The following is a 27,983-nucleotide window of genomic DNA, read 5'->3' on the forward strand; positions in this document are numbered from 1 at the left end:
TATCGGTTTCAGCAAATTCGCTGGCCTTGGAAGGCGGTTATGTTACCATTACACCATTAGTGTTGGTGGTGTTTCCTGATGCGTGTTTGATGTTATCTGTCGTTGTAATCGACACGCAGGTCCTTATTCAAGCCTTAGACAACTACTTAACCCTGTACACTGGTTGCAACGGAAGAGTGAGATTCAACCCATCCTCCCTTATCCTTTGATAAGTGCGGCTCTCGATGACTGCTTGATGCGAGGAAGGTGAGGATGAGTAGTGAGTTCACATGAATGAGATCGTATAGCTGTACTGCCTGTCACGATGCAGATGATCACGCCACAATCCTCTTTTCCCAGCGTCTGATGTCTGAATGAGAGCGTGAGCTCCTTGTGACCGGCATTTTATCAGCAGTGTGTAATACTTACAAGACCAATCATGTCTACACAACCTTCCGTCAAAGCATTGTAGATGATAGGTGTAAACATAGCAGGTGACAATACTGTCGTGGACGGTACTGTAAGCGAATATCGGTATGCCATAAGGTATATTGGACAAGCGTATCGTATATCAAAACTAAAGCAAAACCGATGCATGACATGTCGTATATACACAAACAAAAACACGATTCTGGTAGAAAAAGGGACCTCAAGTCTTTGTCCTCGACTCATCAATGCCTTGAACCTTTCTTCTTATTCGTCAGATTCAATTTCTGACCACCTTTCTGTTTTCTACTTCCTGCCTGACCAAGAGATACGTATGAATATGGGTCCGGTCCGCCCGTACGCTTGATATCACCACCGGCTCGCTATGAACGAGAAAAATAAGGCAAACACAATTAGCAATTACCTTACTTGCTACCCCGGCCTGCAACTCACCTTGGCTTTGAATTCCTCTCCTAATCCCATAGCTTTCCTCTTTTTCCTTCTCTCTTCCAATTTTTTGGTGTTTTCCAATTTCTTATCACCTTCCTGATCAATCATCATATCTAATTCCCTATCTTGTTCCCTTGCCTTTTTGGTATCTCGCGTAAATTTCATATTGCCCCTTGAATCTCTAGTATATCCATCAACTTCATTCTTAGACATGAATCCATTACCTTCCATTGCTCTAGAGTTCGATGGCCCAGCATTATCTTCGTCTGACGAGGCATCTTCACGGATGACCATCTTACCTGATTTGTCGGTTTGGAAGTGGGAGGCATCTTGACCTGGCTTTCGCCTGGCTTTTTGTGAGGATGGGTCGGAAGCTATATCGAACAACGAAAAATGAGCTTTGAACCAGATTTGACCTAACTTTTGAGGTCGGATCCACACTCACAAGTGATACCACCTGCGATACCCCTAGATAACAAATCCATAGGTTCATCACCTTCATTCCTGATATATCTATTATCTCTCTCCGACCCCTTGTTTCCTCTCTTGTTTTGCTGTTGCTGTTGTTGTTGACCTTTTCTACCTTTTTGTGTAGGTCTTCCTTCATCTTCGTTATCGTCATTATCATCATCTGAAAGATCAGAATCGGAGTTGTAGAGAATATCGTCGAAGGCATTGCCAGAGGATTGACGGGGTTTCTACGAACGAGAAATTAGCCAAATAATCATGATTCGAGATTCAATCAATGGTCAAGACGACAGCTCACCTCTCCCTCCTCATCACCCTCCTCTCTACCATTCTTCCTCTTCTTCGCCCTCTCTTTCCTCTTCCTAATTCCGACCAAGACCTTTCTCTCCTCAGGTAACTCAGTCGAACAATTATATACCTCATCAAACCCGAATCGTCTGATCAATCTCTCGAATATGTGTACAGTCTTCGACTTGAAGTGATTCTTATGGTCGTGCACCCAGCCCAACAAGGATGGTACCAAGCTGCCCAGGTGGGGTCGAAGCACCTCGAGAGGTAAAGCCACGATGGATACTTTGGCGAAACCCAAAGCGGACTTGACTATCTCTCGGTTTTTCGATTGGAGGAATACGGATAGGGTCGAGATGAGTTCAGATAGGGTGGTTTCTGATATATCATCTATTAATTGGTATCAAACATGTCAGAAAAGTCAGATAACAGTTCAGGATGAGAATCACAAGATGCTTGACAAAAGGTCAGAACCGGACTCACCTTTGAATTCGAATAAGAGTCTAGATAAGGCATTGATACTTGCACTGATCATGTGCGGTGTCGTACCGGTAAGACCAGCAGCGACCATCGTGATGTATTCTTCAGCGTTGGCTTGGACGGTGTCTACATGATGATAGTCTAATCAGCATCTGTGATGCAAGTGACAGGTTAGCTTCGCGAAGAAAGAGCCGGACTGACCTGGTCTGCCCATACTCTCCTCCTCATCATCTTCAATCTGCAATTTCACCTTTCCACCACTCGCCATCTTCTTACCCATAATCACCAACAGATCGAATCCGGCATCTCGCGCCCGTTCGTTGACTTCCTTCGTACCCAGTACAGCCTCGGAAAGCAATTCAGGGATAATATGTAATGAGTCTTTTGGAAGGGATTCAACCAAGGCGGAAAGAAGTTGTAATCGGTCCTTCAATCGTCAACCAAGGATCGTCAGTTCACATCCTTTGCTAGTGGTGCAGAGTGAACCTAATAGGTAACATACTCTTTGAGCACCTGGTCCAACACCTCCTCCAGCTTCACTCAACTTCTTAACAAACTCCTCTATATTCCTGGTTTTATCCAATTTACCAGCTTCCAACAATCTCTTGAGTAAACGATAAGCCTTTTTCTGTACAGTCGCATCCTTGTGCTCCAACATAGTCCCTTGGCTTGCAGCGTTGAACAGAGCTTGGGATTGTGCGGGTGGTAGGTGGGGTACGAAGATGACCAGGAGGTCCAACATCGTATGCGAGATTGGGGAAGCTCCAGCAGAAGGTGGCTGGGTGGTATGTAAGTTTGTGGAAAGGTGGGTAGTCACGGTGTTGTAGGTTTCGATGATATCCTAGATTCATAGGTAATGTCAGTTCAAAGGTCGCAATGGGTATATGTGCACCCAAGTGCGAGATCATACGTTGGTGCGAGAAATGGGGTACTCATGTGTCGGATGAAGTACGAAAAGAGAATTACTCACCTTCTCACTCATGATTCCAACCCATAATCCAATCACCTCCCCGACCATGCCTCTCGATTCCCTCGGCAACTTGCTGAATACATTCAGCAAGACGCTTACCATATCTTTAGCTAAAGTCTTCAAGAACTCCATATTTTGCTGAGCGGACGATTGGTCGAGACCGAATTGCTTTTTCAGTTCTTCAGAGGGTGTGGTAGAGTTGAGTAATCTTTGGGTAGATGAAATCAGTTGGGATAGACCTCTGAGAAGGGAAGGTAAGAGGGTAGGTTGGGTATAAAGCAATGAAGTGAGAAGTGACAAGAATGGTGTATCAAGTCCCTACAGCCGAAAGTGACGGTCAGCTCGTTGTTCTCATGCATATACCGCTGTAACAGAGCTAACCTCTTTCAAATCCCTAGGCATCTCACAAAACCCACTCCAGCAATCCCAAATTTGAGACACGAGCGTTTCCCATACTTTCGCTTCGCCCTCTCTACCAGCATCTCCGGCTGATACTTTCTTCTCGAACAGTCTCTCCGATAAGGGTCTGAAGTAGTGGGTGAAGAAGGATAACTCATCGTTGGTGGTTCGTTCTCTGATCAGGGGTAGAAGATAGGCTCGCCCTGGATAGAAAGGTGCACCAGAGCTATCAATGAATAACATATAAGTAAATCAGCATGACAAACCTCTATCTCATGGGGGGTAGTTGATTCCCGTAAAGGGCAAGAAAGAAACAGAAAAAGGGAACACGCACCTATCAGGTTCAATATTCAAGGGTAATTGATCCAACACTACTTTCACCCCAATCACCTCGATAGCCATACCAATAAATCTGTCTACCCCATCTTTATCATCAAATCCCTTTTGATGTCTTAGATCACCTACTTCCTTAATCAGATCCATGATCAACTCTTGAGCTGCTGTATGCCCTCGTCCATTCTCATCGATCTTTGCTACTCCACCTCCTTCTTTGTTAGTGGGCAACACACGCAATCTCAATCTTGATATTAACGCCGTCAATATACTAAACAAATAAGGTAATTTGAGGGCATGGGTATTCATCGACTCGGTTAAAGACGTGATTAATCGGTATAAGAAGGGAGTCTTGGATTTCTTCCTCGCTCCTGGTAAATGCGAACCTTGTCGTGTGTATGTTAACGTAGCCAAGATCGCCTCATCGTTTATACAGTATCGCAATATACCTTGAGATCCCACTGCATCCGCTGCTGCCGTACAGACTGATGGAGGGGTGGTGGACGATAAGAGGATATTGTGGAAGATCAGGTTGAATGCTTTGGGCAGATAAGTCGATAGTGAAAGTGGATCTTGGATAGACATCTTGATGAGTGCTGATGTGATTGCGGACAAGTATGTGGGAGTCTCAGATAGACCCGGAGGAGAGGTGAGGAGTGAATCAAGGATGGTGGGAAGGTTGGTAAGTACCGATGGGACTGGACCGGCTGCATCGGCTGGAGGAGGTGAGAGGAGATGAGCGAGGAGGGAGTATATCTGAGGGGTGAGGTGAGGAAGTGACGGGAGGGATAGAAGTAATCCGCATAAGGAGGACAGTTGCTAGTAACAGATTAACACATCAGTAAAAGGAAACTTCAGGATGACAACGTTGAGAGAGATTCATATACCCACCTCATCTCCCCAAACAGGTACCCAGCCTCTTAATCCTTGAATCACCCAAATCGCTCTTTTACCCTCCTGATCCTCTCCATCAGCGAATCTAGCCTTCTTCGTAGTGGAAGATCCAGAAGATTTCACTTCTTCCTGTAAAATCGATACAGTCCATTCTCTAGCTCGGGGTAGGTAAGGGTGAGACCCAGGGGTCAATCTCGGTGGGATGGGAGAGACCAAGATCTTCCGTATACCTTCTTGAGCTAGATGTCTAACCTTGGGTCTAGGATCCAGATTCAACTCTAAGAGATAATTCCAGGCTTTCTTCAATAGTGGAGACGAGTTGAGTAAAGCTGGAGGTGCGACTAGGAGGAGCGAAGTGGTAATCTGGACTAACGATCGAAGAGCGGGTGGGTGTTCTAGTGAAGTATCGAATAATGGTAGGATATTTTCTAGTATATTGGTAGATTTCGATATAACCACCTGATTAGGTGTCTCAGGTATGACAATGGCCAATAAATACAGTATGGCAGGTAATAGTGCTCCAGATCCCATATTTTCACTTTCGGCCATCATCTCCTCATCGTCACCGGTTCCTGCGGGTACCTCATCGTTGACGGCTTTCTCTAACACCTGTTGTAACGATGCGAAATAGGCTGTAGAAGGATGAGGGAGCTCCGACTTGCCCAAGGTCGAAGATAAGGTCGATTCGATGGCCACCAATAGCTGAGCGGGTTTGGATTGATGGGGTAAAGTGGAAGAGGCCAATCGTCTGACATTGGCCAGTGCCGTTGCGAATGACGGAGGCTCGGATGAAGAAGCCATTTTCGGTGGTGGGAACAGCAGAGTATACAGACTATAGGGTCGATTCTGCTACTGATCTCGTCTCGGACTGAGCTCGGGGGGATAAGATATAGATCGTCTATGACAGTCGTGTTGAGCACCATCTCGCATCTTTCAACTTTTGGACACTGAAAATCTCGAGTGATACATTGTCACGTGACTGTGTGAAGCCACGTGTCTGCGGTACTTTGAGTAACTGCCTCTTTCGGCAATTCCCTCGGTGGTAGTGTTCGCATGGTGCTACGGTGGGTGTTTAAAGTTGATACGATCCAGCCATTCATATAACGAGTAGTAAACAAACATCCATATACACCACCAACCATATCATGAGCATCCATATCGTCATTCATCCATCTCTTTCATCAATCCACACAACCAAACATCGTGAGTGATTTCTTTTGGCTTTTGGTATCGTCGTCGTGTGTCTGTGCGGGGAAAAGGTCATCCATGGACAATGGGGAAAGGGTGTGGTAACACGGGAAAAGGGAGCAATGGTATAGCCCAACCCAAATAGGAAAGAGAAGGATGAGAACAGGAAGATACCCAAAGAAGAAACCACCCAAGAGTGGTAACATCACAGCGTTTCATCGCTACCATCTTCATCCCCACCTCCCCACCTCCACTCATCATGCATCAAACCTACATGCATGCGTGCATGAGATAGATGCATGGCGATGTTCATCGAGAGATGCGTATCGCGACGTGATGAATGAATGGGTGATGGACGCGTTGTTGACATGGTGGTGATGGGATAACGAGAAAACAAGAGAGTTGGACAAGTTGGAACCAAACAAACAAATAAACAGATACACAAACATTGATCTTACACCTATCATCATCTTCTTCTTCTTCTTTAACTGCGCCTCTTGATTATTGCTGTGTCTCTTGCTACTAGGCTGCTCCCAAGGACAGATTGCTGACGGGAACATCCTTGATCTGCTCAATTCGCCTCTTCCTATTGCCATATCATCAACCGCACACACAATCAACGCATTGATGATTTTTCAAACAGACCGGTGAATAATTCAACCACTCATCTCTTATATACCGTATATCGTATATCCTATATCGAGGATTCGACTCGATCTTAGTCTCGAACGCGTGAATGGAGACTTCCAATAACAACAACACAACGACTGACCCTTTCGCGCCTCGTCTTACACCCACGCTCGCACCTCCGCCTACATCTCATACAGCAAGGAGCGTATCAATCACGATGGAAGACTATATCACAGATGGTAAAGACGATCAGGAGCTGGATCTCAACATGGTTCACGATTTCGGTGGCGCGGAAGGGTTAGGGGTGGACATGCGAGATTTCACAAATCACGATCAAGATGAAGATCATGATCACAAGGACAGTATCTTAGGTTAGTACCTGTGTTCTCTTTTGATGGCCGAGAATGTGTGGGATTGTATAAGCAAGATGACAGAAAAAGAAGGAAGAAGAATTTAAGCTGACTAAATGATTTGTTTGTTTGTCCTCCCCTCTCATGTTGATCTTCTTTCCCCGTCTATCTTGTGTACATCGACGACCTCTCGCTTCGACGACATGGTTGGCTGCCCCTTGTCACTTCGTATGCTTCCCATCTTCTATCTTCTGTCGGGACATACACCCAATCATCCATCACACAATACATGTTCCACACATATATATTCACCCTCGGTCCCTTCCCATTTCTCGTCCCACTTTATCCATTTTACTTTCATCTTATTTTCCATTTCCTTTCATTCTATCATATCACACAAATGGGCTGTTTCGGTCTCTTGATCAACTTTCAACTTAATCATTTGCCACTGTGGTCTTACAAACCACCTTGACTCTCGTTTGGCGATGATCCCACAACATCACCCTCATCCACACGATTACAACTCATGGTCATACATTCGGGCACTATTAGATTCTTCCATCGCCACTCCTGCCATTTCGAATTCAGTTGAACAAGTCACACCTCAACCACCTACTAGTGCCGGTGCAAGTGCATTGGGAGGTGATATACCTTCCAACGTAGATGATATGTTCCAGACTGAGACTGGATTGGAGGGTGATGATGAGGATGACGATGATGGTGGTGAGTCACCCTTGCTGATTCGCCTTTTCACAAAACGATCATATCTTCTCTACTCGTATGACCGTTCATCACTTCTCGGGGTATCAGCTGACCACTAGATCATATCGTTCAGACATGACTGAAGGACCATCGGGCAAAAGGCAGAGGGGAGAAGCAGGACCAAGCGGATTTACTTACGTCGAGAAAGATGGTGAACCAAGTAGAAGAAAGATCAAGATTGAATATATCAATGACAAATCAAGAAGACATATCACTTTCTCCAAGAGAAAAGCTGGTATCATGAAGAAGGTGAGCTACGTCGCCCTACGAGACTATACCATATCGAATGCTCAATGGATATGACCCATTCAGGCCTACGAGTTGTCCATCCTTACCGGTACACAGGTGCTACTTCTCGTTGTATCCGAGACTGGATTGGTGTATACATTCACTACCACCAAGCTTCAGCCGCTTGTACAAAAACCAGAAGGAAAGAACTTGATCCAGGTGAGTAAATTTCATCTTCACATGCGAGTCTCATACTCAGCTTATGATCCTGTTCCATAGGCATGTCTCAACGCTCCCGATGGATTCGGTCCAGATGGTCAGCCATTAGGCGGACCAGTCGCGCCCACCAAGGCCAAGAACGGTGGACTTGCTATTCGACCTCACAAACTCACCGCAGCTGCATCAGCAGCGATGGCCGCTTCTGCTCAAGCCGCATCCGATGAGCATGCTTCGCACAATCAAGCTCAACCCCAGGGTCAAGCTCAAACACACGCTCAAGCTCAAGCCGATGCTGCTGCTTCGATAGGTCAAGGTACACCTGTGTCCGCCAGACCTAAAAAGAGATTACCAAGTAAGAAGAGACAAGCGTCTTCAACTCAATCGCAGCAGCCTGTGTTACCCGAATTGGACATCCCACCTGTACCTCAAATTCCTGACATACATCGACAGGCTTCGCCCAACACTCAGGGACATCCTTCATCCGGCGGAATTATCGATCCAACTTTACATTCACCCTTATCAGCTGGGTTCCACATGCCACCGGAATATCAGAACCAACAAGGTGGTCCGCCTGGACAAGGGGGATTGAGTCCTAACCCCCATCATCAATATTATCAACCACCTCATCCACCACCCCAACAACAGGGACCAGAAGGTTACCCTTACTATGCTCCTCCACCGCAACATCCTCATCAACAACATCAACATCCCGGGTATATGAACATGCACCATCATCAGATGTTCCAGCAACAACCACACTTGAGAGGATGAGGGGGAGGATGGTGACGATTTTTGATCCGAGTGGGAAACGGACTGTAAGATACGTAATTGATACACGATTGTTTTGGTCTGGTGTTCGATCTGATACCTTGTTCAACACAATATTGTCCTTTGTTTTTTTTTTGGTTACTCTTCGTTTTTCCTATATGCTTTTATTTTTGTTCCCCTTGCGAGGTAGAGCGAAGGTGTACTATCATACGAGATTATATAAACTTATAAACATGTTGAAATGATACCACTACAGTCTATGCGATTCAAGTGCGAAGCTGGATATTGACCCAATTCGAGAATACCTCATCAAAGTAAAGTCGGAGGTATGTCAAAATGCATAAATCGCAGATAGCATATCAAATATACTAAGTGATGGTCATCAACCAGGTGAATTACCTCTTCTACAGTATAACTACTTATTACTAGGTCATACGTCCATCGAGGACAGTACTTTAACATCGAACATATTGAACAGCTGAAGGGCTAATACCGTCCTCCTTGTTCCCAAGTCTAAGTTTGAGTTGCGGTACTTGAGGTACCTTGACTTGGAGTTATGTTAGACCCCTCGGCAGCGGACAGAGCGAAGCTCCTTGCTGCACCGAAAGTAATACCTTGTCCAGTAGGGAAATTGACCTTCAATCTGTCGACTCTTGCTCTAGATCATAACAGTTCAGTAGCATGAGCAGAGTAAGTAACGTTTTCATTCCTTGATATCGCAAATTTTTGATTCACAGATCATATATATGTACAGTACAATACAAGTAGGGGAAAAAAACCCTCGATCTTGGTGTGGGCTCGAAATGATCCAACTCACTGGTCATCTTGAAACCCCCTCGTTGCCAAACTCGATTTGATACTTTCCAATTGAGTAGCGTTGGTTGGATCCCATGAGTCGGATTCTCTCGGGGCTTCATCGGAACTACTGTTTCAGAAGCAGTGTTAGCGAGTCCCTCAACTTTGTACATCAATAAATTATGTACGGTACAGTGAATGGATACTGTACGGCATGATCATAGTAAAATCATATTTACCTGGACATTTCTGATGAGTTATACTGATAGCAAGCTTATTGATACTAGTAATTGACTTTCGATAGTTGTTATCTGACGTGGTCCCAGTATGATTTGCGAATTGAGAGGGAGGAAAACGAAAGATTCAGTACAGTGAATCACAGCATTTATACATTTGGCTGTCCAAAAGAAAAGTCTCTCGGCAATTCTCATCGAAGCACCGACACCAACGATGTAAAGCATCACCCACTTCCAGTCTGTCCCCTCTGGTCTCTGGGGACCTTCGAACCTCATGCGTTCGAATGATGAATGGCGTACTGCTCTGTGCAGCGATCAGGAGAGCGATCGAATTTAAGATGAACGTTGTAATGTAGATTCTTCGTTCTATTCTGAATTTACAGTATTCAGTAATCTAAATCATGCCACTTGAATGCAAGAATAGATTAATCCAATGCAAATTGAGTATATTGATTGATGTGAGAAGACCAAAATTTCTCAATGATTTGTATGAGATTAAATTGCCTTCTCATTCGATATAAGGGATGAGTTAATTTACAGACTTCTGATTCGATCAACAGACTGATGACGATCGCCTTACTATATCTTCTGCTCCAGAACCAGGATGTGATTTGTGGTTAGTGCTTGACTTGCTCAGCACTGTTCTCATTACAAACGAACAACGAAGCAATTGATAATTCTGCTCGTTCGAGTGCTTCTCAAAGAGTAAAGGAGATATACTATACCATGCATCAATTCTATCTGATCTACTAGGTGCACTGTACGGCTCTGTACAAGTCGGCCTTGTCGACGGTATATAACACATACATGAAAATGACGTTGAGACGACATCTAAGCCTAATTCACTTGCAGTCTGGTTGTTCAGAAAGGCGTATTTTTGTACACTTCATAGGAAGTACGACGAAGCAAAGTGTGAAGCCTTTATCATCATTGTCATCCTTTTTATTTCCCATGACACCTGAGGGCAAGATCCAGAAACGCAAGACATCGTTAGGATTGCTTGTCATTGTGTGCTTCCTCTCTTTCTTTTCAGATTCAGCTTCAGCATCTTGCCACCTTATCAATCACGAAAGAAAGGAAAGAACCTGTACCGTCCCTTCACTTTGTATCGTACTCGAATATACCAATGAACATGTCATCATCGTCCATTGTTCCTGACTCAACATCAAATCTCATTCCCAAACCTACAAACTCGCTTCCGACACGCAAGATAAAAGCGCACGAATCGCATGAACAGATTGTCCCCATTCTCAACCCTGATAGATCTATTTGGAAATACGTCTCACGGACGGACATAGCCAGATTATCAAGGGTAAAATACCCGAAGAAGTCGCCCAGGATGAGGTGGTGTTTAGGGACCGAGAAGGTCACTGGATAATGATTTATACAGGTGAGAAAGCAGAGATGGCTAAAAAGTATTTTGGATCTCAGAGAAGAGTTGAGTAAGGAAAAGAGGAAGATGGAAGGATCTTAGATGTAAGTATGAGTCTGAGACGTTGAAGCGAAAAAAATTAGAAGCTGAAGCAAAACCAGGGTCATGCATTTAGTTTGCATTCTTACCTTTATATTTCTTACATCTCTACATCCTTTGGGACTTCTATTGCACTTCCACTGATACCGTGATGATCGAGCGACAAAGCCATATCCAAATATCCCTAGGTAGAAAGAACAAGAACAAACACTTAAGTTAATCTTGACAAAACAACCGTCCACTAATTTCGTTTTTCCTGTACCATCCACTCTGCAATACAGCTGTTTATCTTGCTCTTACACTCCTCTATGTAAGCTGAACTAAATTTCATGTTCAGTCCAGTGTTCATTCCTCATACCAAAAACCATATTCTTCCCACCCCAACATCCTCTTCGCTTTTCCACAATCGAACAAACCCTCATTACCTCTGATACTCTTCTTTAGTCTGTTCTCCTTGATTATTTCCGCATAATATTCATCAAGTAAATCCAAAGTAGACGTCTGTTGACAGATGGTAGGAGCAACGATGAAAAAAGTCTCATGTGTACCCTCAGGGAAACATCTTGTGGAGGAAGTCAGACCTAAAAGGCATGCACGTGATACAGCAGGGGAAGATACCCATCCCCATAGATCTTTCCACGATCCCGCTAATTCATCTAACGATTTCCTGCTGACGTTGGATTCTCGGACAACACCGTGGAATCGGAGTGATGCGACTCGCAGTGAGGGATAACGACGGACGTATGAGTCGGATTGAAGTTCGCAGAAGCTGATACGAATAGGGATACAATGGTTAGCCATGGTGTCCTGGGGATTAGGAATCTCACCGTCAGAAGAGAAGATGAACGGATGAAGCTGTGAATGAAAGCTTAACTCACTATTTACTCATCGAATAGGCATCTTCAGGTCTACAAGGGTGTTTCTCATCGATCGGTAGATAATCGAATGTAGGTCTGTGGGAGAATACTATATCGAATACAATACCCAATCAGCTTACATTGCCTGGGAGTTAGATAGATCAAATTTCCACTTACACATCCCGACCGCATTCACACTAGATGCTAGAACTACTCTGTTGATCCCTAGTTCAGCAGCGATCGAAAGGGTGTTGCATGACATTGCCACATTGGAATTGTGTACTTCCTATTGACGATTTTTGGGGATCAGCAAACATCTTTGCATCATCGCACCTTTGTCCATCCTCAGAATTTTCTCTCCAACTGCAATCAGATCAAGTGATCAGACGTCAACTCACATACTGTGGTTTGCCAATCCCAAACCTCCCATCTACATCCGCCCCATTAGGAATCATCGCCAAATGCACCAAAGCATTACATCTCGCACTCTTACAAGCGGTCTTATACCCTTCGTAGTCCAATGACGAAATCTGCTTGTATGTATATCGGCTTTTAGCATAATCTTCTAAATCTTTGGGTAATTTGACGTTTTCATCATCTTCAGGAGAGACTATATCCATAGCTAGAACTGTATGACCCTGTCTGAGAGCGAGGTGAACCAAGTCGGTGCCTACCAAACCTGCCGAGCCGGTTATACCGATGATGAGGGAGATATCAAAAGTGACTTGAACAGGGGACGAAGCGGGGGTGACGTCGGGCGTGTAATCCGGTGTAGGAAGGGATTTAGAAGGGTTCGAAGGGTTGTATACCATTTTGAGAAGTGTCTTTCACAGATGATGTGGGTAAATTTGTAAGTGTGAAAGGAAAATTGTTGCTCCAATTGATTGAGTTTGAAGAGAATTATCCGTGGACGGGATCTCGAATGGTAAGATTGGGAAGATATCGCTTTCATACATGGACTATAGAGCTAATCTGTTCTGGTCGAACAGCAAGGTCTAGGACACCCTTTGCAGATCCGAGATGCCAAAAGAGGGTATGCGTTGTTGGTGATGATAATGACCACGGGTGAGACGATGATCCTTTTATCTATCCACAAATTCAAACTTCTTTGTTCTTCTCTTTCCTTCCCTTCGGTGCATGGGCGAGGTAAGGTGTGTTGGTGTTGGTATTGGTTCTAGGTACTTTTGTAGGTTTTGTTGAAAGCGCTGAAAATTCACGAAATATAGAAACCCCACTTTTATCCGCCCCACTTTTCTATCGCTATATATGTATGTGTTTGATCTTCTGGAAGGGAAGGATGACGACTGATCACAACAAATCAAATCAGTTGCCGAGAAGGTCGTGGTGAAACTTTATAGACTTTATCAAATGGGCATGGATCATATAGGTACCTGGTCACGTATAAACAAAGTCAGGCGTTAATGCTGGTCTATGTTGTAGTGTTCGTCCGTTCTCCCTCTTACAAGTATGGCTCAAAACCCCTGATTCTGGGTTGTGTAGATATCGATCTGTCCTCTTCTGAGAAAATCTATCCTATCCCCTATCCGAAAGCAAAATGTTTATGTTGCAATTCTTCAACTATTACACGGTAATTGTTGTAGTCGCGAAGCTGGAAGGAATCAAGGGATCGGCGTCCTGGCCTTTAAGTTCGGGAACTCGCCTAAATTTCGAATTTCTTTTCTCTGATAATGTCGTGTTGTGTGTAAAGACGATCTTATGAGTGAGTTGAATCGGTTTCAAGGTTTGTGAGGAGTTGTGCTTTTTTTTTTTGTATGCTGTCATACAACCATAAAACACGGAGACCCCAAACTTGTTTGATCCTAACAGGATCAATCGGATCATGATGTCCCTGAATGCACTCGTTGTAACCCGAAACAATCGGTAGAAGTAATGTTTTGAGGGGTAGACACAAGGACAAACAACCTCGTTATCCTATGTATGATCCGCAATCGTCCATCAACACGCAGATACACAAAATTAATCAGGAATAGGCACTCAATGTGAAACATTTCATCATAAAGGACTTGCTGCCGTCTTCTCGATCAATCAACCTCGACTTACCCTTCATATCTCCGATTACCGAGGATCTAACAACGACATAAACAAGACCTCATTCTTGGTCCGATATGTAAGCTCGTGATTCCTTTTGAGGGAAATGACTCATCTTCTAGCAAGGCTAGTAAGGTATAGAATGGTAAGAGGCGATGCTGTTCTGACCTACTAACGATTGACACTTGGATATCCATTCTTCAGGAAGGGGTATCAGTGAAACATTTCGTGACACTATACTGGACGGCGAAAACGGCGAAACGTATCGACCACCTAACCTGAAGCTTGTGCGAGTACTGTAACGCGGTGACCGCAACCGGTACTGGCGCTTTCATGATTTTGCATCCGAAGCTCAGTTTTATGATTCTAACAATAACACGCTCATGGTGAAAATGTATATCCCATTCTGAGTTTTACTGACAAGAAGTTGAAAACCGACTCTGGGGAGATAGTAGAATGCATTGGATAGATGTAGATCAGGTAGATATCAAGCAGGTGCAACCATATTTCAAATATGTACTGTATGAATCTGACTGAGATGACATTCATTCGGATCGAACGACAACCTTTTACCCCCTTATAACACGATATACTCGGGAAACAACAGACCAATTGAAACCACGAGGAACAGACCATGTAGATCAACGTTTGCCACCTATACTTGTACTCCAATCTGAAATTTTGGCGCTTATCTTGTTTTTCCAGCTCGTGGTGGTAGGCGAAGACATCATGGAGGTTGTTTGTTGGGATTTCGTTTTCTCATCAAAGTTATCGAAAACCTCACTGGCATTTGTGCTCATATCTGACGACTGTTTGGAAGTGGTGGGTTTTCGAATCTCAGGCGCTGAAGTTTGGTCATCCTATCCACGTCACTCTGCGGTCAGCAATCATACAAGTCGTAAAGTCATACAAATGCCAACGCCAACGCCAACTTTCACCTACCATCTCGCTCCAATAATTGTTATGATCACTTTCCGCCCTTCTCCATCCCTCGCTGATTTCCCTCGCAGCAGCATCCATGGCGTCTCGTTTCTCACGAACGTCGGGACCTGTCCTGTACCTCCTCAACGGACGTGAATGCTGTGAATGATCAGTGAATGGTAGTGTACTCTGGTTTTGGGTAGTACCGTTATTACTCATACTTGTTTGACTGTTAACTGTTCGTTTTACAACTAAAATCCGTGATTTGAATTTAACTTTATTTCGTTCAATGATATGCTGAGAAATTCAATTTTGTTAATGTTTGTGGTTATCAAATCAGCGATTGACGATGGTGATCCTTCAGTATCTATATCCATATATATATACAAATGCGAGAAATGCGTATTCTATTCCGATCCGATCCTCGCGGGGTGGCCAACAAAGTGGAACGTTCATGTCGGAACGAAAGAACGAAGACTTGCTGTGAACCTGAGAGGTGAGCAGTTGTGGTGTTTATCTTCCAATCACGAATAGAATGAATGGATTCTCTGTTACACACCGGGGCAAAGAAGCAGAATCAAAATATCAACTCCGCTCGTGTTTGGGCGTTTCTACATGCTGTGAGCTATGCATAGACTTTCTGCCTCCCATGCCTTATCAGTCAAAGATAACGGATGTGCAGAGAAAGGTGAGATGTCAGAATGTTCCCTTCCTTTGACGGATTTTTGGGTCTTTCAGTCACATGCTGGTAGGCCTGTTTGTCACCGTGTCGAGTAATACCTTTTAGAGAGTTACTGTCAACGATTAAACTCGAATGACCGACCGTCATATCATGAACTCACTTAAGAAGTCACTCACTCTTTCCCGTCCGGAACGGGAATGTATCTCCAATTATCTCAGTAGATATACGTCGAGAAGCCTATCGAACGAGTCTGGACCAAAAGATCGTTATCAGAAATAGCCCAAAAGTATGGTTGCTTCGGGTCAAACTCGGATTTTGTGACTCAGTAGTAAAGAATGCATGATCCGGCCGTAAGTAAGTAGCAATTGCTACAGGATCAATCCAACATATTCAGACACTCAAGAAAGGTCCAGCTCTTCCATTAAAAAGAAAATCTAACTTCGCCTGGAAAGCGAGCTGAACATCAACACACACACTCTGTGTGATTTCCTTCTACGCTGCACCAGCCTGTATCCCCTCATTCAATATCCCACCCACAGGACCTTTACCTTCCACCAGGGTTTTTGCAATTTCGGCCACTTCATCCATCTGCTCTTCAACTCCTGTCTGCAGAGCGTTGGACATCACTTCTTTCAAAGTAACTCCAGCATCCGCCTCGAGAGTTTGCGTGACTAATGTGCGTGTCGATGAGGACGTAGCGCCGGATATGGAATTTAAAGTAGTGGATATGGTAGAAGTCGTGGTCGTGGTTGTAGATTGGGTAGGGATATGAGAGAGATGTTGAGATAGTAATGATGGTTCTCCTATACCGAGGATGTACATTCAGCCTTTGACCACAGACTCCGGATATAAGTAAGAGGAGTGTAGAATTTAAGGCTTTGCTCACCTGCTATAGCTTCTTTGATGCTAGCTTCAGCGGCCTGCCTGACAGCTACAGGGTTCATCTCCATGATGACATTCCTCTCCACCACTTCCAGTCCACCTGAACGGGCTGCTACTGCCATCTCGGATGTCAACACGGCAGCTTCTTCTCGGACGGCAGACATCATTGTTCGAACTGCTGCCATTGGTTATAAGGATATTATAGGGATACAGTAGATGCGTTGATTGCTTTATATGGGCGTCTGATTTGAGAAGAGTCGGGTGGTCGGGTGAGTATCTGCGGTCGTGGTTGTGTCCGATATTATAGAATTTTGTTGTGTTGCAGAAAGATGTCTGGAAGAGGTTGGAGTGGCGAGATAGCATTTTAGTATTTAAATGTGAGATGGGGGATGGGAGATGCAGAGACGATCAGGCACAGCAGGAGTGACGTATTGGAAGATTGCTAGGAGATTGTAATTGTCATTACAACGATTTGTCATTGACTCAAGTGGGAATTAGGATCCATTACAAACCTGATTTGATGGCTGGTGGATTTACTGGGTTTTATCCGAAAAACACCCATTCACCTCGCCCAGACTGAGTTGTTTGGTTGTTCACTCGTTCACTCTCTCGCTTCCATGTTGACACATTGATACATATGAGACCCACCGAAAGCTCAACTCATCGTCACAAGCCATCCTACAAAACAGCATGTCTTCATCAGCATGGCCACCGGAACTGAAGTGAGCTCTCTTCCCCCGCAATCAGGTCAACAAGAGCTGATGAACTTCTTTGCAGGTCTTGGGTTCAACAATGTTTATCGAAAGCGACAGCTTCGAATAAGGATGCGGTGAATGCAGAGCTCAAGCAGGTGATTACCTTTAGCCGGAAAGAAGTATATCGTGTCGAAGCTGATGGATGTTGCATGAATAGATACTGTTCAAAGCCCATGCTGATGGGACTATCAAAACGACTGATTGGAGTAAAGTGGAGTTGAATGCGTCAGTTACAAGGATCATTAACCAGTCATCCTGGGACAAGCTGATCAAGTCATATCTACCATAGACTCAAGGCCCAGACTCAACGGACAACTCACGTACCTCTACCACCTCTACCACCTCGTATAAACATTACGACCACTTCGTTTGGTCCACCTCAACCCACTCCGGCTCAAGCAAGTACGTCTTTTAATCCTTCAACTTACCTGTCTTCTCCAGCTGCGGGCGGATCAGGTACATCCACGGCATCGGAAAAGAAGAAGAAAAAGAAAAAGTGAGCTAGAGCCTTGTGGTCCCCTATCGTACCATGACCTGCTTGAAGCAGATATCTAAGCTGACATCGTGAATTGTAGGAATGATGGGACAGCTAAATCATCATCTTTCCCTACACCCTACCATTTCACCTCATCAGCTGAAGAGCAAGAAGCGTTAGCCAGACGAGCAGCAAGATTCCAGAAACCTGCCGCTTACGGGTCCGGCTCCTCGTCGATCGCAGGTGGGGTGGACAGGTGGTTTGGAGGTGGCGAGGCGGACGAATCGTTGAATGGCTTAGGTATGGTCCCTGGTCAGGTAGGCAAACGTAAGATGAGAGGTAAAATCGGGCTGGGTTATACGGGAGAGGAAGTCATGGAGGTAGATCCTGTAAGTAGTTGCTGTACTTTCTATCCAATCAATATTTGCTGACGGATGGGATTTGATCTGCTTGTTAGAACGTGATTGATTGGGATAAGCATACAATACGAGGAACGAGCACAAGATTAGAGAAGTCGTATCTTCGACTGACATCTGTAAGTATAATTCTTATTGGAGGACTGACGACACAGGATACAATATCCTTCGAATTGTCTCTACATACGCTCTGTTACAGTTTAGACGAACATCTGCTGACGGACCGCTTTCAATCTAGGAACCTAATCCAGCTGACGTCCGACCCTTACATATCCTCCAACAAACATTGCAACTGCTAAAGAGGAAGTGGAAGGATAATCATAATTATGCGTATGCGTTGGATCAATTTAAGAGTATGAGGCAGGATCTAACAGTGAGTTCGAACCCATCATTCCAAGATCGTATACAGCAATTGACTGTAGGCTCGATATCAAATAGGTACAGCGGATAAAGAACGACTTCACAGTTGAAGTATATGAAATCCACGCTCGTATCGCGCTGGAAGCAGTAAGTCCCCACCATATCTGATGACGTAACTCGCTCATATCAAAATGCTATTGCAGAAAGACCTCGGTGAATATAATCAGTGTCAGACTATGTTAAGGCAACTATACGAACTAGGCATAAAGGGACACCCGCAAGAATTTTTGTCATATAGGATTATGTATCTGCTACATACAAGGAACAGGAGTGGTGACTGGCCTCTCATTTCATCCACTCGGTTAGCCCTTCATTCGCTGATCCTCGTTCTCCAATCTAGATATGGCTACTCTCCTGGCTCAGCTAACCCAGACTGAAAAATCCGATCCTGGAGTGAAACATGCTTTAGACGTTCATGCTGCGTTGGCCACATCAAATTATGTTCGATTCTTTAGGTTATTCACTACCGCGCCGAATATGAGTGGTTATATAATGGATCATTTCGTTGAAAGAGAAAGGATAGCTGCTTTGGCCATAATGTCAAAGGGGTGAGTATGCGCTGCTCTTCAAAGAAATCCTGTTTCCCCTACAATGTCATAGTACAGAGTTGCTGACAAAGTTCATTTGTACAGATACATGACTCTGACCTTAACGTACATAACAGCAACACTAGCATTTGATTCCGAAGAAGAAACCGATACATTCCTCCAAGCTCACGATGCGGCTATCTACGTCCAGCCAGCTTCAGCTCAACCAAACAATCCTTGGAAGTCCATCAAACCGATCCCATTACATGAGAGGATATGGGATTGTCGTAAAGCGCATGCGGCTTGTGCGGCCGGTATCAGTAAATATAGAGTGGTGGACTTGAAAGGTCAAGTTGATTAAATCTTCACACGCTATGTCCTTCCGGTTTGTCTTTCGCTTCATCCCCCACCGTCGCACATGACCTTGCGTGATCAACTAATTTCTGGTCCGATTTGGCTGGCTGTGCTCGTGAATGCGAAGAGAAAAAAAGTGATTGACTGGATAAATAAAGGTAATGTAACGTCTTCTCTCCCCTCTCCTCCTTCGGTTGTATGAACATCGTACAATCACCTACGACGAGCGTCATGAATAGATGGATGGTATATCGTGTATATATTGGGACCAAGGGGAATTGTAGTAGGATCACGTTCAATTCATCAGACGATCAATCGATTTATGCATAGTCATGAAAGTGGTAGGTAATCTGAAGCGCTCAAGGAGCAAATGATACTATTTTTGAGAGAATGATTCTTTACATTCTAAACCCTGTGCAAGTCATACCAATATCGCATAGCATATACTACGGTCTTTGGTGATGATAAACATCGTTGATTATTGTAGCAAAATGAGACACACTGTGAAAAATAGCGGAAGATAAAGGCAAAACAGCAGTGCTGTAAAATATATTTGGAGTTTAAACGATCACTCAGCCAAAGATCTCTTATGCTCTTCTGCCTTGTGATCATTGATCTACCCTTCTCTTTTGGCCGGATCAATCAGTGCATTCTTCTCTTCTTTCGTCTCAGCATCCTGTCCCAGGGAGCTCAGGCCAACCAAACGAAGAGTATATTTCGCTGTTTCTTCTTCGCTGATCAACCCGCTCGTGAATCACTTATCGATTATACTCAATCTTTCGCCGTCGGTAGTGGCCCTCTGATACTCAAGCTCGAGACGTGATGCCATGGCTCGGTTCCTATTTTCTTCGGACCAGCATTTTGATTGACAATCATTCAACACGTATGCGCATGTGATAACGTCATTCTCGGTTGAACCCTCCTCATCATCACTGGATTTGAAAGAGGTCAAAGGGACTTACCCGGCTGTTTTCTCTATTTGCGATTTGGCTCTCGTTAATTCAGGACGAATGATTGTACTTCCATCTGAACACCCGCTTGAGACGATGGAAGAGGGCTCGGTGGTCGATCTGCTCAGACTCTTATCGGTGAGAAGTGATTACAACACAAAGTGGCAAGACGATCGTTAGATGGAGAGGGTACACGAAGATGAGTTTACCTATCTAGGTCAGGATGAGGATTAGCTGACGATGACATGATCAGGATTTCTTCCTATAATGAAGTTGGTCGGGTGGCAAGTTATGGTAGTACGGTCAAATTCTGAAGATAAAAGACATCAGAGTCGCTCGTACATACTATAAATTATGATATATATGTACAAGTAGACAAACATTGAAACTACGCTCTTACTGTTTACATGTATCTGCTTCGTCTCCTTCCTAGTTCTCCCCCCCCCATCCTCTGGTACTTGTATTGACCCATGACCTACAGTCTTCGAAGAAAAACATCTCCTTTGATGGAAGGAACATGGCATCCATTGTAATCTATGATCCAAGCGCTTTGGTCTACCGAGAATCCCTACGACCTACTTCGTGTTGTTGTTGCACGCTCCTGTATTTGTTTTTATTTATGACGTAGCGACCACAAAGGGAGGCGACATGGGTGGTCTTCGACAGGGAGCGTCTTATATAATATAGCTGGTCTAGCCTACGGGTCAGACGAGTGGGGTAGCCAGATAAAGAAGGTCGAATGACACTACACGGTCATAACGAGACGTTATGGGTACGCCTTCAACTACTTATGAAGACTCGACCTCAAGCAGGCAGGATATGACGATGACGACAGGTTGATAGGAACTAGTAGTCTTATATACAGTATCAGAATTTAACAATGCTGAACAGGTATTACATATCATCGATCATGTATGGAAACGATATGCTAGTTTTACTCCTAAAAGAATACAGGAATGAATGAAATCCTCTAAATACAAGGTATAAAGTATATTTGCTGATGCGGTACGTTTATGTCTATGTTTCTGGTTGGTATATTGATACAGCAAATTGATATGCCAAAATGAGAAGCAAAATAAAACAAATGGAAAGATTACGATGTGATCAAACAGAACGAAGGGTGTAACAAAAAGGGGAAGTGAAAAGTTGTTACTATATGTATTGCTATCATATATTAAGTTCTCGTTGATTCAGCATCGCTCCTTGCCAATTCCGATCCTCCACTAATACTATTCGTGTTACTAGTATTTGACCAACCCATTTTTTCCTCTTTCATCTTTTCGACTATACCTCTCAACTCCCTCATCGCGATGGGTTTCACCATCCACATGTCTATCCCACTTTCGATCAGACCTTTACGTCGCTGATGCTCAGCCGACATGGCAGTGACGGCGATGATCTTGGCTCGTCTGGGTGGATGATGCCCGTTGTACCCTGATTGAGAGCCTGTAGGTGATAGAGGTCCCGCGGAAGACGAAGGACTGAGTAGCGGTGTGACCAGTCCACCTTCAGCAGGACTCGCACTCGCACTAGCCGTGGGTGTAGGGGTCGATATCTGTGATGTTGATGTTGGTGTAGTAGCAGTAGCAGCTTGAGGTTCACCAGAAGCGAGAGATGGTGTGACGGCCAAAGCTTTCATGACTTCTTCTAGTGGAACTGGCGAATCAGCAGGAAAAGTAGCCTCCAGATGTCTCATCTCGGCAGCAGCGGCGAATCCATCTTTACGTGGCATGGTGATGTCGAGTAAGACCAAATCAGGATGGAAAGAATTGAATCGATCGACAGCCTCGACCCCGTCAGCCGCTTCGGCGAATTGGCATGACTAGATCACAAACGACATCCCAGTTAGCTATCAATCCGTAGATGATCGTAACACAGAACAACTCACAGTACGCTTCAACATAGTAGTCAGAATCTTCCGATTGACAGCATTATCTTCAACGACCAGGACTAATAATCGGAATCGAGGGTCAGTATGAACTTCATGTACTCGGAATGGTCTACTCACCCTTTAAAGATGATTCATCCGAATTTTGAACATTCATCCCTTTAATTGTATGATCCGATCCACTCCTCATCTCTCTGAATCTAGAAGGTAGAGGTAATCCTCCAGAATCGCTAGTCTCGGAAACCATCGAGCTATCGCTATTGATCGAAGCTTGATACCCACGTTCACTTATCAGACTACTTTCAGTGGTTGTTCCTCCACTATTATCGTTGCCTGTCATCACATCCGCAGAAGATTCAGAAGTATCACCTCCATCCCGTGGGTACTGCCGCTGTTGATGATGGTGATGGTGAGGATGGTGATGAGAATGGTGAGAATGGGGATCATGCCTTAATGTAGCGGAACTTGATTTAGGTGAGATGCTACCTGAATTCGCGTCGATCCGAGTTGACGATTCTCTACGAGACTGAGTGACCGCATCTTGACCGACTATGTTTGGCTGTGAATACAACAGATCTTGATCTTCTCTGCTCATCTTGGGAATATCCGCGTAATCCCTCTCCGCCACGTCAGGCTCACCACTGCTGTTATCACAAGCATTAAGACCGGCAATACTCGCATTTTCAGCTTGAGCTTCTTCTTTAGCTTCCTCCCCTCCTACAACGTCGGATTTGTATATCTCCCTCATTGGTGGCGGTAGATCTGCAGGTCGCATGATCCTCTTGATCAACGAAGGTCTTAATGGTCGATTCAGGTGTATCGTAGGTACTGTCTTCAGATATTCGATCGCCACATTGGTTTTAGCGTCCAGTTCGAGCGAAGATGATGAGCTGGATCCAGCATGTTTCCCATGATGATGGTGATGGTAGTGATGATGCCCATGGCTATATCCATGCTTCTTCGCTTCGGTTTCCAGATTTTGACTCGTATTGACAGCATGATCATATTCTTGGGAAGTTGCTGGACCAAGAGTAGGAGCTAAAGCGCCCATCGAGTGATCTTTTCCTAAAATGACAATTTGTACAGTCGGTCTGGCAGCTCTACACAGTTCTGCTAATTTGACTTCTGACACACCACCTTCAGGTATGACGATCAAGCTGGCGTAATTTATTTCGCTGACCACTCGACAGAAGTTCAACTTCAACTGTCTAGCCAGGGACTTGCCGACTCTTCTCAGTGTAGGACTTTTAGATTCCGTCCATCCGATAAGGAAAATTCCATCCTGTCGAATAGGGTCATTGTTATTACCTGCACCAGTCTCGGAGGAAGTATCGTTCCCGCTAGCCATGACATCTTGATCGGAATCGTTATCCTCGTTGAGAAGGTGAAGTGGGATCTCGATATGCACCAAGGTACCCTTTCCGAGTGTGGAGGCAATAGCTAATTTACCACCGAGCAGTTCGACCATACGTTGTGCAAGACCTAATCCTAAGCCTGATCCCGGTGTGAAAGCATCTTCTTTCGCAAATGGCCGGAGTACTTCCCGATCCAAGAAGTCAGATGACACTATGTACAGAGCCAGCTCGTCAGTATTTGCTTATCTTCAAAGTCGAAGTCGAGAAATGACTCACTCCCTCGACCTGTATCTTTGATATCGATCGATATGGTAGATAGCTTGATGGAATTATCATAACCTCCAGGTAAGACCACATCTCTTGAAACATCTTGCACAGTTATATGGACATGACCCCTATACACCCATCAGCACTATAGATCTCATCGAGTACACTGTAAGGTAGGCAATACTCACTTATCGGTGAATTTGACGGCATTATGTACGATCTTGCTGAGAGCTCTCGATAACGGCCCAGAATCAGTTGACATCTTCCAGCCACCTCTATTCCTAGGTAAGACTTCCAATATCACCTCTACGTTCTCAAGACCTGACCCAGTTGCGATTTTTCTAGTCTTCGCTTCCATCCTCATAGCTTCATCTACGACGTCTTCTAATATGCCGGTAAAGTCAGTGATGTCCACTTTATCCCTTGGCCGAAGCAGGTCAGGTGGTATGACAGTTCCATCGGGATTTGTCTGTACTTGCTCAATCTTCGATGCCATTTTACCTATATCTAAAGTATCGATAATGTTCTCAAGAATACCTCCCAAGGATGAACCATTCGCCTCAATGATTTCCAGTTGAGTTAGAGCTTCTACTCTATCATCCTGAGATAATTTGAGGGTTAATTCACCTTGTTGAATATCATGCGTGTTCAATCCGCCCTTCTGATCCACATCTAACACACCATGTAGAGCCATACGAAGGAGACTCGCAGCAGCGTTGATCTGATGTAGGGGAGTCCGAAGCTCGTGAGAAGCAGCAGCGGCGAAATTCAATTGAGCACGTTCCGCTCGATGTAGTCGTTCTTTCATAACTGAAGCTAGCAGACTTCCAGCAATGGTCTCGACGAACTGCATCGCTCCTGCAGGGTAAGTGTAAAGCGGATCGGTCCAACACGCTACAACGGCAAAAGCCACTTGACCGTCAAATCCAAAAATCGGCATTGCCATGGAAGTTTCCGTTCCGGGAGGCATCAAGTGAGTGATGGATTGAGCGATACCCTCAGAATCATCTCTTGCGTACCATACTTTACGAGTTTTGACATTGGAGGCGATAAAGTCCGAAATGATCTTTCGAGCGGCGGGGGAAGAAGTGAAATTGAACGCGAAATTATCTTCGGAACAACTGTATCCCAGAACTGCCAGCTGCTTCGGCTCATCAGCAATGTTCATCGAATGGCAGAGATAAGGAGATGGATCTTACATTATCAGATGAGCCAGGATCCGAATCACCAGTATACGAATACTTGTTAATGGGATCTGATCTTCTCCTAGAAGGAATGAACAGAACCTGAGGTGTCCTACTAGGGGCTAGAGAATCGGTAACGGCATATGTCTGTCTAGGTCGTTTGTTGTCGACATTTTTCGAGTATGCATCTTGATCGTCTGCACCAACATTGCCTGATCCACGAGCTGTACTTGATGCAATTGATCCAGTCCCAGCAGCAAAGCTTGATTGGCCAGTAGTACTTGTATGTTGACTCTTCGTATGCAGAGTTGACGATCCACCTCTAGTCGAACCGCCACCTGTCGACGAATTTTGATAGGTTGGGTAAAACAAATGGAATTGTGATATATCAACCACAGCTACAGCATACGCATCTAAAGCATTTCTGATCTCGCGACAAGCTTCATCATATATATCCACATCGTTCTGATCCTGATTTTGATCAGCACCGGACACACGTTTTCCTGTCACAGATGAGTCTGACGAAGTCGCTGTACCCTTTTCCGTTCCCGTCCCCCCTGATCCCGTACCAGTGCCAGTGCCAGTGGCGGTCCTACCTGTCGTTCTACTCTGTCCAGCTCGTTCGTTTGGACGATGCTTCAATGACCGACGCAGGAAATCTACCGATATCTGATGCAGTTTGGCAGATTCGATCGAAGCTTGTTGACTATATATCAATTCTAATTCACTGACCACACAATCCGCGAGATCCGCCAATAATTTCCTATCATCGTCGGTAAAATCCCTCGGTTTGCTATCTAGTACACAAAGACTTCCAATGATCGTTGATCTATTTCCTGAACCGACTTTTAAAGGTGCACCCGCATAGAACTGTACGGGGCCTTGACCTTCGTTCACCAAAGGGTTCTTCTTGAATCTCCAATCCTTACCGGCATCAGGAACGACCATACATTGTCCTCCAGAACCCGGTGACATGATCGAATGACAGCAGAACGAAACATCTAAATCGGTCCATTTCCGTCCCATTCCAATCTCTGATATGAACATCTGTCGATCTTTCGTTATTATACTGATCAGGGCCGATTTAGTCTTGAATACTGTCGAAGCTAATCTCGTGAATCTATCTAGTGTCTCACGATGAAACGGATCGATATCCTCTAAACCTAATCTACGTATCACTCGTAATCTTCTTCGGGCAGCTTCAGGCGTTTGCTTGGGAGCAGGCATATATCCATTAGTCTCGAAGAATTCCTTGACTCTTTCACGTTCTCTACCATGATCGTAATCAGCTTCGACCGCTGAGACGGACGTCGAATCGTTCGTTCCCGACTCGAGAAGCGCATTAGCCAGCGAAGGTCCCGTTCCGCGTTTGACCATACTGTGATTGTTGGGCGATCTTGATCTGAGAGACCAACTTCCTCTTGAACGCGGTCTGCGGGGTACTCTCCTCCTCGTTCTTATCCTTGAGGGATCTTCATCTTCCGACGAATCTACCGATACCGCTGATCCTGCGACTGAAGCTAATTCAGCGTGATCCCTATGTCCCCTTCTCCCCCTTTTTCCTTTTCCCTTCACCGAGCCTTTCCCGCTTTCATCATCTCCGTCTTTGGTCAGTCCAACGGTTTCCCTCTCCCTCACTCTATCTTCCTGCTGTTCCAGATCCAACTGCCTCATATTCTCTATAGTCATCGATTCTTGATCTTTGTAAGACTTCCCCTTGTCCCCTCCCTCTTTCTGCTTCGGCTTCCGTTGACTCGTCGATGGTGAAGCTGAAGAAGAAGACAACTCCTGTTGGTCGATATTCGGTATATCTGGATCTTGATTGGAAGGACCCGCGTACGAAGTATCGGGATGGAAATCGTGGGGTTCATCTTCACTTGAATCGCGGACAGTGTTAGCACTGTTTTGGCGAATTGGAGGATGTGGGGGGTTGGTCGGTAGTGGAGAGGGTTGTCGTGATACGGAAGTAGAAGAGGAAGCAAACGCGTCTGGTGTGATGGTGGTGAAATTGGGAGTACCGGTAGTACCTGCAGTGACTCGAGTTTCGTCTGAAGCGAATCGTGAAGGTTTGGGAGGTGAGGATGATGACGAAGGTCCATCGTCGGTGAAACTGCAATCGTTATATTCTCCTAACGAATATCTGCGATCAATGGTGTGATCAGCAGCTTCATCAAAAGGTTAAAACAATCTCATCGATTTTGATTATGCCAGAGCATAGCGAAAAAATCAAAAGTCTATACTCACTTGGTGATGAAATCATGCCATTCTTCCTGTGTCTGCGGACGTGAAATCTTTCCGGTCGATAGTGCTTCTGGGTGGGCAAAGTCCGTAGCTACCACCTCGCTGGTTCTCCCTTTGCCTTGACTGTCTCCTATCGACATGATGGACCGATGCTAATTGCTATAGGAGGGAAAGGCCCGGCAGGATGAAGGGCTATGACGAGGTATGAAGGAGACAAGGGCGCCCTGAAAAGGCGAAAGTTGGTGGTATTGCTATCTTCCGTCCTCGGTCCATCTATCTATCTATATTGTTAAAATGTATATGGATTGATTGGACGTGTGGTTGTTGCAAGGTGTAGATTGGAAAAGAAAAAACGCTTGAATGAGGGTGAGGATAGGGTTACGTTTTGCATGTGGTGAGTGTCAGGAGGGTGAGGTGAGTGATAAC

The 27,983-nt window shown here is 44.9% G+C and overlaps 9 protein-coding genes across 9 annotated transcripts; 3 read left to right on the forward strand and 6 right to left on the reverse strand.

The window, feature by feature from the left end:
- Window positions 1-650: 650 nt before the first annotated feature.
- Window positions 651-5,488, reverse strand: I203_101928 (uncharacterized protein; the record flags this gene model as incomplete). Its single annotated transcript, XM_065516983.1, has 11 exons — window positions 651-788; window positions 859-1,229; window positions 1,301-1,553; window positions 1,622-2,001; window positions 2,095-2,217; window positions 2,293-2,518; window positions 2,594-2,932; window positions 3,062-3,379; window positions 3,443-3,686; window positions 3,795-4,612; window positions 4,685-5,488. The coding sequence occupies 11 exons, from the start codon at window positions 5,486-5,488 to the stop codon at window positions 651-653; spliced, it is 4,014 nt and encodes a 1,337-aa protein (XP_065373801.1).
- Window positions 5,489-6,611: 1,123 nt separating this feature from the next.
- I203_101929 (uncharacterized protein) lies at window positions 6,612-6,881 on the forward strand (the record flags this gene model as incomplete). Its single annotated transcript, XM_065516984.1, has 1 exon — window positions 6,612-6,881. One exon carries the CDS (start codon window positions 6,612-6,614, stop codon window positions 6,879-6,881), a length of 270 nt encoding a protein of 89 aa, XP_065373802.1.
- Window positions 6,882-7,340: 459 nt separating this feature from the next.
- I203_101930 (uncharacterized protein) lies at window positions 7,341-8,835 on the forward strand (the record flags this gene model as incomplete). Its single annotated transcript, XM_019146437.1, has 4 exons — window positions 7,341-7,578; window positions 7,691-7,866; window positions 7,930-8,064; window positions 8,125-8,835. The coding sequence occupies 4 exons, from the start codon at window positions 7,341-7,343 to the stop codon at window positions 8,833-8,835; spliced, it is 1,260 nt and encodes a 419-aa protein (XP_019003970.1).
- Window positions 8,836-9,345: 510 nt separating this feature from the next.
- Window positions 9,346-9,874, reverse strand: I203_101931 (uncharacterized protein; the record flags this gene model as incomplete). Its single annotated transcript, XM_065516985.1, has 3 exons — window positions 9,346-9,490; window positions 9,650-9,757; window positions 9,867-9,874. The coding sequence occupies 3 exons, from the start codon at window positions 9,872-9,874 to the stop codon at window positions 9,346-9,348; spliced, it is 261 nt and encodes an 86-aa protein (XP_065373803.1).
- Window positions 9,875-11,679: 1,805 nt separating this feature from the next.
- I203_101932 (uncharacterized protein) lies at window positions 11,680-13,003 on the reverse strand (the record flags this gene model as incomplete). Its single annotated transcript, XM_019146439.1, has 4 exons — window positions 11,680-12,103; window positions 12,213-12,300; window positions 12,369-12,477; window positions 12,590-13,003. 4 exons carry the CDS (start codon window positions 13,001-13,003, stop codon window positions 11,680-11,682), a joined length of 1,035 nt encoding a protein of 344 aa, XP_019003972.1.
- A 1,878-nt stretch (window positions 13,004-14,881) lies between these two features.
- I203_101933 (uncharacterized protein) lies at window positions 14,882-15,380 on the reverse strand (the record flags this gene model as incomplete). Its single annotated transcript, XM_019146440.1, has 2 exons — window positions 14,882-15,100; window positions 15,183-15,380. 2 exons carry the CDS (start codon window positions 15,378-15,380, stop codon window positions 14,882-14,884), a joined length of 417 nt encoding a protein of 138 aa, XP_019003973.1.
- A 955-nt stretch (window positions 15,381-16,335) lies between these two features.
- On the reverse strand, window positions 16,336-16,910 carry I203_101934 (uncharacterized protein; the record flags this gene model as incomplete). Its single annotated transcript, XM_019146441.2, has 2 exons — window positions 16,336-16,646; window positions 16,730-16,910. 2 exons carry the CDS (start codon window positions 16,908-16,910, stop codon window positions 16,336-16,338), a joined length of 492 nt encoding a protein of 163 aa, XP_019003974.2.
- Window positions 16,911-17,415: 505 nt separating this feature from the next.
- On the forward strand, window positions 17,416-19,679 carry I203_101935 (uncharacterized protein; the record flags this gene model as incomplete). The annotated part of the gene is made up of 12 exons (XM_019146442.1): window positions 17,416-17,447; window positions 17,503-17,575; window positions 17,638-17,705; window positions 17,770-17,825; window positions 17,880-17,976; window positions 18,056-18,344; window positions 18,413-18,490; window positions 18,610-18,744; window positions 18,810-18,878; window positions 18,935-19,064; window positions 19,132-19,339; window positions 19,424-19,679. The coding sequence occupies 12 exons, from the start codon at window positions 17,416-17,418 to the stop codon at window positions 19,677-19,679; spliced, it is 1,491 nt and encodes a 496-aa protein (XP_019003975.1).
- Window positions 19,680-21,796: 2,117 nt separating this feature from the next.
- Window positions 21,797-27,697, reverse strand: I203_101936 (uncharacterized protein; the record flags this gene model as incomplete). The annotated part of the gene is made up of 7 exons (XM_065516986.1): window positions 21,797-22,444; window positions 22,511-22,572; window positions 22,631-24,076; window positions 24,142-24,260; window positions 24,321-25,273; window positions 25,332-27,456; window positions 27,561-27,697. 7 exons carry the CDS (start codon window positions 27,695-27,697, stop codon window positions 21,797-21,799), a joined length of 5,490 nt encoding a protein of 1,829 aa, XP_065373804.1.
- Between the last annotated feature and the right edge of the window lie 286 nt (window positions 27,698-27,983).

This window comes from Kwoniella mangroviensis, assembly GCF_000507465.2.
Source record: "Kwoniella mangroviensis CBS 8507 chromosome 1 map unlocalized Ctg01, whole genome shotgun sequence".
Lineage (NCBI taxonomy): Eukaryota > Fungi > Basidiomycota > Tremellomycetes > Tremellales > Cryptococcaceae > Kwoniella > Kwoniella mangrovensis.